Consider the following 14382-nt stretch of genomic DNA (forward strand, 5'->3'; position numbering starts at 1 on the left):
GAAGAAAATGCTTGAAATAAATCTGTTTTTATAAATGGTTAAAAATGCCACAGGGACCACCTCATTGTGCCAAAAAATGTTAATCCTGATTATTTTGTTCACTATTGAGGTCATACTTATTTAACATGATTAGTCATTATTCGACTTTAGAACATCGATGCATTACTGAACTCTCTTCAACAGTCGGTATATTTTAACTTTAGACAGAATTCAGTCACAAACCAAATATATAGATGTGGGGAAAAAGTGTTGGAGGTGGGATGGCTTCAAATGAGCCATTTGTTCAGTCTGAGTGTTTCTGACCTTGAAGCTCATCTTGCAAGTGCACCTGCCGGCCACTGCTGGGCATTGCTTCCACCATGGGAGATCTGCAGGGCGCAGATGGAGGCCCAGGTGGCAGCGAGCTCACTTTCCTCAGATGACCTCCACAGAAGCCACAGGGAGAGCGACTAGGGTTTCCACTGGTTCACCTACAACGATTTAGTGCTTTAAGGCCCTGAAATAAATCTGTTGGTCAAAGGCTCTCTTCTCTAAAGGCTCTTCTCTAAATGTCCGGGGTCAGGCTGAACTAAACACTGATTGGGTTTCAGCTTTCAGAGAGGGACAAAAGTGCACTGCTGTAAAGAAATGGATCCGATTTAAACACATGGCAAAACATTGCATAATTGGTAAATGAATCTAGCACAGTCATCCTTTTAGCCGTATTATGTTGTTTTCATTATTGTTGGAAGCAAAAATCATAACAAATTAGATTGGATTAATGGCTCAGCCCCAGTTGCTACCCAAATTCAGTATTTAGCAGGACGTCCTGTATACATTATTTAATGTCCTTGCATAAGATATGTTTTGAGAGTACTATAGAGACCAGCATAAATGTGATACTAGGTCAAAGGCAAATTTCAGTCAAATGTGTGCACAAAGAGTTTATTTTATAGGTAAATAGTGCATTGACCATATTTAAATAAGTCTGTGACTCATGCTGCAATAACACAAGGGAAAACAGTGGTTGGAAACTGCAACATGACCAAAATTATTGCGACCGTGTGCAATTAACTATGCAATGGCTGCTTTGAAGATGGAAATCAGGTCAGTTGCCATACTTTGGTGCCTGAAGATGGTGATCAAACAGCAATAAAGTGGAGTCAGTCTATCAGTATGCAATTGAATGGGGTAAATTTTCCTTCTACCTGCGATCGTTTGTGATAATACAGCAATTAACGGTGATACATTGGTGAAAATCGCAAATCTGTTGCAACAGATGGCAACAGCCTAATTCACAATAAACAAATTCACAATAACTATTTACATTCAATCAATCGATCTGCATTCATAAATTAGATGGCAGTTATTTGCAAACCTTCACTAATCTGTCTGAGTGATTAGAGTTGGTCACGATTATGTGGAGACGGGTTGCCTCCCACCAGGTGAGCAAGTAGTCGTGTGAGTTGCATGTGCAGTCTCCGAGTAACCAGTTGGTCAAGGCAACTACTTGCAATTGGCTGCTGAATCTGAAAAGTGCAGTCACTGGGCATTTACTGTTTTTGTTTTTCCCCAAGTTGCAAGGGAGTTTCCATCCTATTTTTATTCTAGCGTGACTGAGCAATTAGATATACAGCAGTCAATAATTAATAAATTATATACCTGTGTTGGGTACAAATTATAAGCTTTGAATTTATATTTTTTGGTTCTTTGTCTGAAAATAAATGTCTGAATTTTGGTGTTTGCTTTGGATTTTGTTTCTTCCCCTTCCCTTTTTTTGCTTGGGAATATTTGTTTCTTGTGATAGGAAGATAATCTCTCCATCATAGCAGAGACAAATGGAAATTAGAGACACACGTGCACTAGGTTCTCCTGATCTTAAGTGTGTCTAAAATGCATATTTTGTTTTCCAGTGAAGCATGAAGTGTTGGCTTCCAATGCAGCTCTCAGGATTCAGATGAATCTGTGTTGTTGCTTGTGTGTGCCTGTCAAAGTAAGGAATTTGTGCCTTTCTAAGTACATATTAACTTAACTAGAGCAACCTAAGAATGTATAATAGTATGCTGTAACTTTTCAACAGCTATGCAGACTGGCAGGGTGGTGCCATTTAGCTTGAACTGCTCAGAAAAATTATTCTGGGCTAATTTTGGGTTTCCATGTCTGTCTATTTTAGCCCCACTTTTTGGCTCTTGTGTTTTATGGTGGAATCCAGTGAATCTCAAATTCTTGAGGCGTATGCAATTGGAGAAACAAACAAATTGAATATGTCTAAAACGGTGCTTCCTCTGCACTGTCAGATCAGGTGCAGCTACATCATTAAACAGAACACATCTGATACTGTTGTGTTGCAACACACACACACACACACACACACACACACACACACACACACACACACACACACACACACACACACACACACACACATTGAAAGATCAATGACAAATGTGGAGACTTCTGATATTAAAGCACTTTTAAAGTTGAAAATTCAGTTCCATTATCAGCACTCTCCTCATGTCTAAGCCCCTGCATTGCTCCGCTTTCCTCTTCTTGCCTGCCGTTTTCTTCAGTTTCCTTTCATTCTCATCTAATTTGTTTGCTTCTTTTTTCTCTCTTCTAGCAACGTTCACCAGGCAAAGTGCTGTTTGACCTTGTTTGTGCCCATCTCAACCTGGTGGAGGGAGACTATTTTGGACTGGAGTACCAGGACCAGCGGAAGATGACAGTAAGATGCATATCTTATAAAAAAATTTTCCTGAAGCATGGAGGATAGATTTAAATAATTTTAACTCATATTTGTTAGGTTTGAAACATTTTTTTCTCTGTGCTAGCTAGGAAAGCCTTCCAATTTTTTTCATATGAATGGTTGAGTGTGTCCAAACATTTGACTGGTACTGTAAGTCCTCATAGTGAAATTTCCTTCTCACTTTCCCACAAGTTAACTTTAGCTTTAATTGCACGAGTACACAGTGTGTGCTCAGAGGTTGTATTTAGTCACATATAATGGAGGTGCTTGAGGTGCCTTAGGGAAACTTTACAACAAATTTCTCATTCTGTTTTCCCTTTGCTCTCTTTGGTTTGCTAAAGACAAATGTGAAAGACAGTCATGCTCTTCAGTTTTACACTAACAAACACTTGCTGTGTGTGTGTGTGTGTGTGTGTGTGTGTGTGTGTGTGTGTGTGTGTGTGTGTGTGTGTGTGTGTGTGTGTGTGTGTAGGGAGGCTGAGGACACAGTAAAACAGAGAGCAAGGGAGAGAAACTAGCGTGACTATAAATGAAAGAAAAACAACTATTTATTTATTTATTTTTTTTTTAAATCAATTTTTGTACAGGTAGTGTTTCAGATTTAACTAAAGCTGGATTTTAGCTTTTCTATGCAAGAAAGAGCAGTTGGCTGTAATATTTTGCAGACTCGCTTTATGTTCCTGGGTCTGTCTGTAGTTTGACTTTTATTTTCTTCGCTGTCCATTAGTGCATAAAAAAAAAAAAACTTGTAATAAAGGAGAATCTGGCTGGAAGACCACACTCAGTCTGTACCTCAGATGGACAGACCCATTCAGTCAATACATACAAACTCAAATGCTTTAATGTATTTGAACATAGACAGTCGCTGTGCTTACTAGTGCCTCAGGTGTGAGAGCAGTTGTTTTGAAGTGGATCAATGGAACAAATGATGCAGTGCTGAAGAAATAATTACAACATTGTCAAGACAGATACTCAGAAAGCAGACGCTCATGCGCATATGATACTGTTCATCAAGCAGATCACCCGAGTTGAAACATCGCTGCATTTATACTGAATCTGCTCACAGTGTAGTCATTACAACACTGCCATTATGTTCAGTGGTATTTTTGTGCTAATAGAGCTGTGAGCTTCATTTGCTGCTAAACCCTGGATAAAGCATTTCCTGAGTCTTTCACTTTGTTTTCTTTTGGCATTTGTTATGCAAATTTAGACAGGTTTTACCCAGTATCTCACCATAACACAAAATCTCTCCTACATAATCAGGAGCTGTGCAGCCAAAACTGGCACACAGGTACATCTTGGGCACCTGAAGGTTCTTATCTGTATCAGACATTTTGATGTCATCTTGTTACATAGCAGCCATTTGTACCATTTAATGCATCTCTGGGATCTTGTTATCATTCTGAGTATTTGCCTTGGAAAAGATTCATGTAATTTCAGTTTCATGACATTAACATCTCTCTTATATCTCATAGTTATGCTGCTATAGACGTAGGCTGATGAGGGGTTCCCATGATGCACTGAGTATTTCTTTTCATTCACCTCTTTTTTACACTGTTTATACCCCACTCTGCATTTAATCATTAGTTATTAATAATCTCTGGCTCTGTTCCACAACATGTCCTTTGTCCTGTATCTTTCCCCTCAGCCTCAGCTGTTCACGGCAGATGACTGCCCCTCCCTGAGCCTGGTTCTGCTCGAGGTTTCTTCCTGCTAAAAGGAAGTTTTTCCTTTGCGCTGTTGTCAAGTGCTGCCCATAGAAGGTCGTTTTGTTTGGTTTTCTCTGTAATTAGTTTAGGGTCTTCTATAATATGAAGCGCCTTGAAACAACTGTTTGTTGTGATTTGGTGCTATATAAATGAAATTTAATTGAATTGAAATTGAACTTATATTCACAAAATCTGAATTATGGATGGTTCATTACGACATCATCATGTTGCCTGGCAGCCACTGTATGCCCATGCTTAATACTACAGTATGGACATACGCCAATAGTTTAAATTCATTACTGCCATTTAGTAAGTACACATAAATAAACTGTCTACAGGCAAATGTGGAGTTTAGTATTTTTTTTTATTGTTAATCACTCAATTTATGTTATTTTAATAGATAATTGACATAATAGTATTTTAAACTTGTTTTCTTTGAAAGAAATTCCTCTTTTCCTTCTGAGTACTACCAAATTACAGCTAAAATTAGCTCTTTTTTTTTTTAGAAAGCATCCAGCAGGTTTGGAAATTATTATGAACTGTGAACCCATGAAACTGAACCATTGGAAGGATTATACATAAGATAAATAAACAAAACCAGGAATGTTAAAGACTGAAAATGATCTGCTGTAAAGATACCCTCAGGTTACACAAAAAGAGTCTTTAATATTTTCAGAAGTAACATGATCTCTCTTCCTCACAGCTGGAACAAATGTGCACATTAGTTGAAAATGATTCACTTTTTGTAGGTGGAGATAATCCTTTAGTATCTGTCTTTAAGACACTGTAATGAAAGTAAAGCTGTGCTCTGATCCCCGCAGGTGTGGCTGGATCTTTTGAAGCCGACACTGAAGCAGATCAGACGTAAGTCGCTCACAGATGCCACCACTTCTTTCATCCTTCAAACCCCTCTGTGCTTCAGACTTACACACAAAAGGATCAAATTTCCTAAATCAAACATTAGACACTCCCACTTATAGTGGTAAAAGGATATTTCCTCTGCAGCATTTCTGCATCTCTCCTCTCCGCCTCGTTCTTCCTAACCACATCCCATTATTTCACCTCCTCCAGGGCCTAAAAACACCATCCTTCGTTTTGTGGTGAAGTTCTTCCCTCCTGACCACACGCAGCTCTTGGAGGAACTGACTCGGTAGGTCTTTCCCGCACAGAAATGACGCCTATCTGAAGAAGAACCTCCTAAATTAAAAGACATGCTGTTTTGCATTTGGTTTTCTGTCTGGCCGGAGTGATTTCAGTCCTTCAGAAGGATTTTTAAGGATAATCATTTAGGATTTACAGCTGTATCCAAACGTGAAGCAGAAGCCTCGCTTTCTTCTTGTTTTGAACTTGTTTTTGGTCAGACCCTTAGCATTTATAACACATTTATATGCCTAACATCAGACAAGCTGTTTTGTCTTTTCTGGACCCAAACACATTTTTGTCATCTGGAAAACAGGGCTCATGAAACCACTTGTTATTCCAAGCCAGCTGAAGGGAAATGAAAGGAGACCTGTCTGACAACTTCAGGCCTTTTATTCATAGTTTAACCCTGGAAGACACTTTTTATCTTCAGACTGGTCCTTTTTTTTTTTCTCCCGCACTAGCATTCTGATTAGATTAGATTAGATTAGGTAGACAAATGTTCCCACCTATTCCCTCTTTTCTTTTCACCTTACTTGTTTAGACAGCGTAAAATTATCTGCTGACCATCTTGTCTGCCTTCTTGTTGAGTTTAGTCTGACAGAGTCTAGCAGGACCCTGCTGCACTGTTTGTGTTTGTCTGAGCTGATTCAGGACGCACCCTACAGCCGAAATTCTCCGTCACTTGACCAAAACATAAATAGCAGAATTAGCTGACCTTTCACATTTTTCCCATGGTGCTGACGCTCTCACAGCCACCCAGATGGGCTTAACTTTGAGATGACAGTCGAACAGGAAGCACTAAGAGTATCTCTAGATCTCAATTTGCAATGCTCGCCTTAGCGAAATCCTACAGCTTCTAAATCACCAGCTCACTGTAGATGTGTTCTCTCAGACTGATGGAGAATTTATTCCACTGATCTCATCATCTCAGATTGTGCCAGCAGACTAACAGGAAGTGGGCACATAGCCGTCCCCCCCTTTGTTTAGCTCTCACAGTGTTGCTGCTGTCAGTGTTTCCTTTGATGGGCCATGTAAGCACAGATGGACCAAATATGTAGACAGATTGAAGAATAGATTTCTTCTTCGTGGGTATATGAAGTTGTTATTAGCCTTTGATTACAAATGGTACCCAACCCCGTTATCACAGTGTTACTGCAGTATGGTCAAAGAGGGGTTAGGGTGCCTTTTAAAATGTATGAATTAACATGATGTATTTCAGTCTAAATTAGTGCAGTGTTCTCATATAATAAATTTCTGCACCGAAAGCGTGATTAATTTTATTAGCGAGGTAATCATGCAGCAAAACCGTTAAATTGGATTTCACATTAAACGGCGCTGCGGATCATTGATCGCACACTCACATGGATGCACTCTGAATGCTGTCAGCTGTTTGTCCACATACAGTAAATAGAAAGCCGGTGAATTGGCCAGGACTTAAGCTTAAAAGCACTCGTGGGGGAAAAAGTGAATGTTTGTTCATTTTACTTATAAACTATTCTGGATTCTTGAAATCCACTTCACAAATCAAAAAGGGAGTCTTGAATAACTCTTCTGGTGATGGCGTTCACCTGGGTCCTAGTGTGCTCTTACAGGGCTGATGTTGCCTCCTGTCCTTTTTTATTTTATTTTTTTCTTGTCTTGGATGGACCCATTTGGAAGAGCTGCAGGCCTTCTTTGACGCTGTCCACCCCAAATCACTCAGTCAAACTGAAAAAGAAGCACTGATGCCTAAAATTCGTGTATGTGAGTGCAGCAGGGACAGCTTTACGGGGTTGTTTCTACTCTTTCTTAAATAAAATGCAACATCATGGCCCAGCAACATGTGCATGCACAGGTGCACATGTTTGTGCCTGTGACTCTCATTAAGTCCTTATCATGCTCGAGGTAGCTGCCTATATAATGATTAACAGACCCCTCAATAAGGGGTCAGTTTGAAGGCGGCAGATGGAAAGCAGCAGCCATACACAGGGTTCAGTGTCTATAAATGCCAACACTTTAATGGTAATGGGATTGCCTCTAACATTAAAGGCTGCTGCATTTATGGAGCGGGCATTAACCCTGTAACCTCTCCCTTTCCGACTTCCATTTTTCAACTTCCTTTCCCCCTTCCTCTCTCTGTGCTCTTCTTTCTCCAGGTATCTGTTTGCTCTGCAGATTAAACGCGACCTGGCCTGCGGTCGACTCACCTGCAACGACACCAGCGCTGCTCTCATGGTTTCCCACATTATTCAGTGTGAGTTTTAACGTAAGGTATTTAAGAATCCAACGCTCGGAAGGTGCTGTGTGGCAGGAGGTGTGAATCACAAAATGAGTCCTTTTTTTTTGGATGTTTTTAACACGCCGTGAATGTCGTCAGATTATAGCAGCAGTCAGTGGATAAAAATAAATGTATAAATACATGAAAATATGCAGAGATTGTTGAGCAGGTTCCTTTTTGTCTTCACAGGGAAATAGTTATTAATCACACCAATTGTCTCGCTTTGTATCTTTTAATTTGTAACAGTATGGAGCACTAAAGGAATGAATAAATTATAAACCACAAAATTGCTCTGCATAAAACGTGTGCGCAAATTAAATGAGAATAAATTCAACTTGAGTCTGAACATAATTTTATGTCTGATTGCTATCGGACATAAGAAGGCAGACATCTCTAATATAAGAGAAAAATGATCCTGAATTATTGGATTCCCACACACTGGTTTCTCTGGTTATTCATTCAAGCTTCAGCAGCAAAGTGGGTATAAGTGATGGAGCCTTTCAAGGGAGGAGAAAACTTTCTTTTTTTGCTCACAGCTTCCTTTTGTGCTTCACATGACAAATGCCAGGCTAAAGGGCATTGTGGCTCCCTGTAAAATGTCTTTCATGTCTGAGGGATGTTGGATTTTTCACCATGTCTGAAGTCAGACATCCTTTGACTGAGCCTCTGGGGCGACTGATATTTTGGGGCTTTCATTGTCATTTGTCAGCAGATGCTCAATTCAAGACTTGCTGCTCTGCCCACTGGAAAACAAACTCTTTATCAGACAATAGCTGATTGCATTTCAGCAGATTATGTCCCCTCTGTTCCACTTCTCATGGACTCTTTACCTGCATGCAGCCTAAGCTTACTCAAATCTAATGTGTCATTTGAACTCAGACTACAAACATGCCTGCAGATTCTCCATATTCATATGCAGATAGCTTTTAATAGTTATTACAGTTTCTTTGCCTGAAAAGGTCTTTAGTCTCTGCATGGGCACTATTATAATGTAAATGCTTTGCTTATGTAGATGACTGACCATAAATCAACAAACACATATTCCCTATGGCAGTATTTCAACATCACTTATTGTGGTTTTGTATCTAACAAATGACAAAAATAACGATTCAATATGAAGCTGCCTCTTGCAACAGTTACAGTGATACCAATGGGAAGACGGACTCGCCAGCATAGCATCATAATCCCAGTTGCCCTCTAAACATTTGTATCACCTGTCATTTATCATTGTATCCATTATATTTGAATGAAATGAGCAGTGTGTGGGAGTGTCTCTTGTACAGCACGCAGACTTTACTGTCGGCTTCATCAGCGACTATTGTAATTCAGCACCATATATGGAGGATATAGAATCTGGACTCAGTCTTTCAGCCGCCACAAGAGATACGGCGCTGTATACTGAAGGATATCACTCAGTTGTCATAGCAACTGCCAGTACTGAGCCTGTATGTGCACCTGCGGGTGGTGCAGTATGTGGTGGTTATTGTTGCTGGTATAGAACAGATGGAAACACATGCATCAGCACACTCAATCTACAATACAGTGGACAAGGATGGTGTGTGAACAAGGAAATTACCTTTATCTGCATTCCCATCATTTGTGTCTTGCTCTTTTTCTATTTTATTTTTTTAAACTCTTTTTGCCTCAAAAGTCTGCGTATTTATTTAATCAGCTCATAACCTTCCGTATCTTCACTCCAAATATTCATTTTTTTTCCCTCCACCAGCTGAGATCGGAGACTTCGATGAGACCCAGAGCTGGCAGCACCTCCTTCACAATAAGTACTTGCCCGACCAGGACGCCATTAGAGACGAGATCATGGACTGCCACCGCGAGCATGTGTGAGTTATCTCCTATGCGTGTCTACACATGCATATGGTGGTTGTGGGTTCAGATGAATTCATTTTTCTATTTTGTGGTAAGCAGCAAGGCTTTAGTCTACAAAGAGTCAGAAAAAGTTTTTCAGAGCACTACAAATTTTGTTTGACCAACATGCCAAAAAGCTCATGATATTAATACACATAAATCATAAAATAAAGGAAAACCATTAAATCTTCATATCTACTTGTTCTAAGCCCCTCTCACTAACTTAAAATAAATCTGCATTAACTTTAAGCTTAACACAGAATTCAAACCCCTCTCCCATGTGTTACTTAAATCACACTCTATACATGTTATATTCCCCAACAAGTCCAGGAGATGTAGGAAAGTAACTATAAAAGTGCCCAAATTGAAAAGGAGACAAGGAGTTAAACTTAGGAACCAAAAAAAGTATCAATTAAACTAAAACTGGCAGAGAAGCTTCTGTCACCAACAAAAACAAAGAAATGCAACAAAACCTGGAAGTGGGTCAAAACAATGAAAGAGTATCTCAAAAGGTGAACTCCAAACACGCTTCTCTCGTCAGAGCAGGAATAAGCAGCCACCACACTACGAAGGCAAGTCTGGCACTGGAGGTCTGCTCTCCCTGGTCTGAAGTACTCTTGCCTAATTGTTGATTGGAGTCAGGAGAGAGCCCAACACATGGCATGCAGCGCACACAGGCAAAATCATAGTATGGCTCTGTGCTACGAAGGAAGTTCAGCATATGCAAAATATCTTCCTGTTACGTGGCTTCACTTATCAGCAATCAGGCTAAGCAAACACACAAAAGTGGTTATCAGCTGGATAAGAATCTGACCAATCCCAAACATGCATCTGCGAGCAGAATTCAACCATAGCCTACATGCAGATTTGGGTCCACAACTACAAATAGATGCCCCATTTTAGGAATAAAATTGCATCTAAGAATCTGTATTTATTACTGCTGTTCCTCATCAGGGAAACACAAAGCCATTAGATACTACTGAAAAACTTAAGACCCTCCTCCTGTCCATGCCAGAGGTCTTAGGGATCTTCCAAGAATGGTGACGCTGTTTTCGAGTGAGCTGATTAGTCAGTAGGTGGTGATTTCATACCTGATGAGCTCTTATCTGGAACATAACCTCCTCCGGAGCCGGTTAAGGTTCAGGTTTCATATGAATCGTTAATTTTACTGGATCCTGAAAGCAGAGTCTAGAACATCAGACTATTTGAGTTACAACATGCTGCCATGGTGCTTTAATATTTCCCTTTGACACTTCTGTAAGTTTTATATCAGATCACAATCAGCTCCCAAACTAGTAGCAATTTCTGTAATGAATATACAGGCTTTAAATTTTGCTCTACAGCTTTGCTGGGTTAAGTGAAAACAGCTCGTACATGATTCATGGGGGGAGGTTGTCTTTAGTAATCACAAATATAAACTCCACTGATTTCACAGCATGTTAGCATTAATGTCAAGAGGGTATTAACAATTGAGGTCATTCTAGAAATACTGAAGCAACACTGTTTACCTGCAAACAGCAAGATTATCCTTGCTTAGAAAACAATACTGAGCTGAGCTTTAGTCTGACTAGAGATCAGTTTCTAGGTGACAAGCTCAGAGGTGTCAGAGGACATTGTTTGTCACATAAACACGCACACAGAGCACACATGTAATTCCAGTCTGAAACGCAAAGATATTTATCTGTTTAGTCAAATGTGCACCCCCAAACGCACACCCATTACACAATTATGCCCAACCCATAAGACCCCCCCCCTGCGGAGAGGTTTATCTTTTAACCACAACGGCCAGCACACACTCGCATTCGCACACTTCTAAATCTCTCCCCTGCAGAGCTGGCTATCTGCAAACATACCACTTGGCACTCCTAATGTGCCCCTGGGACGACACACACGCAGACACACACGCACGCGCGTCTCTTTTGTCATTTGCAGTACAGCTGTGCTTTCCTTGCTGCTGGTAGCAAATAAATTAGAAGTGCTTTTCTTCATTTTCTGGACATGCAAAAACCCTCCCTTAACCACAGATAAGAGCTGAAAAACAAACTTGTTTATTATCTGTCACGGTCACACCATGAACCACACACCCGTTCTCTTCTTCCCTCCCCTCTCCTTCAATCTCTCAACCTCTCCTTAGCCGACGCAGGAAGGAGGTGGCCAATTCAGCGGCTTATACAGGAAACAGGAAGTTATTTTCAGATTTTGTGAGGAAACAAACTTCTTGTGGCTTTTGTGGCTGATTTCTTCCTCCCCACTGTGGGCACCGCAGTCTATTTTAAGACTGACTCGTGTTTTGAAATTCTCAGTATACCTGAAATAAAAACTTGTCTAACTCCTGATATGCACAGTTAAAGCAATGACTCACAACCTCTTGGTTAGAGGTATTGATTTTCTCGCACACTGACAGCATGCCTACATCTGGTGTGAGAACGCTAACTAAGATGAATGACATAAATGAGCTGCTGATGGATTGCTGATAGCATGATGTATGTCTCCCCACCACAGCGGGCAGACTCCAGCAGAGTCAGACTATCAGCTCCTTGAAATCGCACGCCGGTTGGAGATGTACGGTGTTCGCTTACACCCAGCGAAGGACCGAGAGGGTACTAAACTCAGCCTGGCTGTGGCACACAGTGGGGTGCTTGTTTTCCAGGTAAAACCTTCAATAACTGGGACCAAGTTTTTGTTTTGTTTTTGTTTTTTTTTCTGGCTAAAAATGGGTATTTTCTAGGTGAACACAAACCATGTGTTCATCTGTTGTCAACTGTTTTTCTGAAATGTGGGTTTTTCCACAGGCATTAACAAGGCTGAGAAACAGGTTACGTATGAGGTGTAAATTTCTTTAGATATTTTTTAGAAAAAAGGGGGAAGGGAGTCTTCGACTATCTTAGTATCCCCAAATCAAGATGGAAGGTTTTCTCCAGTGAATACACCAAGATAACTTAGAGGTATTTGACTGATGGTTACTGCTGTTCAGCTTCAGTTCAGCCAGCACTTGATGGTTTGATGAAGGCCGTGCCTTCTTCCTGGCACTCTGATCTGACGCTCTGAAACACACAAAACATGCCACAGAACAGAAGATGCACTCTCTTTTGACTGAGCTGACCCCAATTAAGTCCAGTCTGCACTGTTTCTCTGCCCTGATTTTTCTGCCACATCTTCAAAGAGTGCTGGGATCTTTAAAATTTAGCTGATATGACAAATCGGTTAATTGGTTCCTGAGGTTTTGTTGTAACCCTCCACCCAATTCTTCCAGGGAAGAAATCACTGGATGGTATTTTTTGCTTGTGCTAGGTGGTTTTTTTTGGGGTTTTTTTTCCCCCTGTCCAAATGTGCTGTCTTATCTGACTCTGATTTTTCTGTATTCAGGGGCACACAAAAATTAACTCATTCAACTGGTCTAAGATCCGTAAGCTCAGCTTCAAACGTAAAAGGTTCCTAATCAAGCTGAGAGCCGACCCCACTGTAAGTCCATGTGATGCTTCATTTTTTTTTTTCTTCCCTTGCCTTTTTTCATTCTGCTTTCCATACTTATATTTGCGGCTGTGTCCTCCAGCAGAATGCCCACCATGACACACTGGAGTTTGCCATGGGCAGCAGGGATTGCTGTAAGGTTTTCTGGAAGATCTGCGTCGAGTATCACGCCTTCTTTAGGCTCTTTGAGGAGCCCAAACCCAAACCCAAGCCCATCCTCTTCACCCGGGGATCCTCATTCCGGTTCAGGTAAGAAGAGGAAAGAAAGCAAAGGAGCGTAAACCTCTCCATTCCAATTCTGTTGGTTTGATATCAAGTACTCATCTCTCTGCGTCCTCTACCTGCAGTGGTCGAACCCAGAAGCAAATCATTGATTATGTTAAAGACTCCGAGCCCAAGAAAGTTCCGTTTGAAAGGTGAAGTGTCCGTCCATGTTTGGATTCCTCATTTTACAAGACTGACGCAAGCTACTGTAGTTAAAAAAACCATAATCAGATTTATAGGTTTGCTGATTATAGTTGCACATGATTTAAAATGATCTGTTTCCCCTCCTTTTTTCAGGAAGCACAGTAAGATCCTGTCTAACAGCAGCATGTCCCCTCAGTCTGCCTCAATAAGATCGCACGTGCCAAAAGAGGTAATACAAACTTAAAGCTTCCCTGCCTAAGCTCTAGAAACCCATTATTAATGACAGCCACTACCATTACTGTAGGTGAACAGCAGGTCAGCATTATGTTGTTGGTGTTTATGCACCTAAGCATGAACTCAAACAGTCATTTGGTACATACAAGAGTGTCCTGCAAATTAGGCTGTTACTTGAAAAAGATGTGTGCATTTTACTGCCATTTTTGGCCATTTGTTGACAAATAAATGTATTTCATGCTTGACTAAAGAACAATTCTTACATTTTTTTCCTGACAATCCACTTGTTTTTACTTTAGTGGAAGGCCAAAACCTCTTTGGGCAACTGGATATAACAAAGCCACCAATGATAGATGCATCACATGCTGCTTGTTAGCTAACATTGTTTTAACTGCTAACAAAGATGAATTGCTAACTTCGTAGTATAGCAGCTGGCAGGCTAACCTTAGCTTGCTTCTTTGGTCTTGGAGCCATGATTGTGCCAGGAGGTGGTCATTACTGATGAAGAAACTTTATTTCTAACTTAATGTTAGCAACTCTTGCTCTCTCTTAAGGCTTCATTATACTCT

General features: G+C 40.5%; 1 protein-coding gene across 1 annotated transcript in view; it reads left to right on the forward strand.

Moving 5' to 3' along the window:
• Positions 1 to 1397: 1397 nt before the first annotated feature.
• The window catches only part of LOC115798740 (FERM, ARHGEF and pleckstrin domain-containing protein 1-like), a 33715-nt gene continuing 20730 nt past the window's right edge, over positions 1398 to 14382 (forward strand). The window contains exons 1-11 of the mRNA XM_030755697.1: positions 1398 to 1424; positions 2600 to 2704; positions 5256 to 5298; positions 5506 to 5584; positions 7713 to 7810; positions 9561 to 9675; positions 12203 to 12350; positions 13067 to 13162; positions 13254 to 13420; positions 13519 to 13587; positions 13733 to 13808. Coding sequence (XP_030611557.1) covers positions 1398 to 1424; positions 2600 to 2704; positions 5256 to 5298; positions 5506 to 5584; positions 7713 to 7810; positions 9561 to 9675; positions 12203 to 12350; positions 13067 to 13162; positions 13254 to 13420; positions 13519 to 13587; positions 13733 to 13808 — 1023 coding nt within the window. The remainder of the gene's footprint in view (positions 1425 to 2599; positions 2705 to 5255; positions 5299 to 5505; positions 5585 to 7712; positions 7811 to 9560; positions 9676 to 12202; positions 12351 to 13066; positions 13163 to 13253; positions 13421 to 13518; positions 13588 to 13732; positions 13809 to 14382) is intronic.

This window comes from Archocentrus centrarchus, chromosome 2 (genome assembly GCF_007364275.1).
Source record: "Archocentrus centrarchus isolate MPI-CPG fArcCen1 chromosome 2, fArcCen1, whole genome shotgun sequence".
In the NCBI taxonomy this organism is placed as follows: Eukaryota; Metazoa; Chordata; class Actinopteri; order Cichliformes; family Cichlidae; genus Archocentrus; species Archocentrus centrarchus.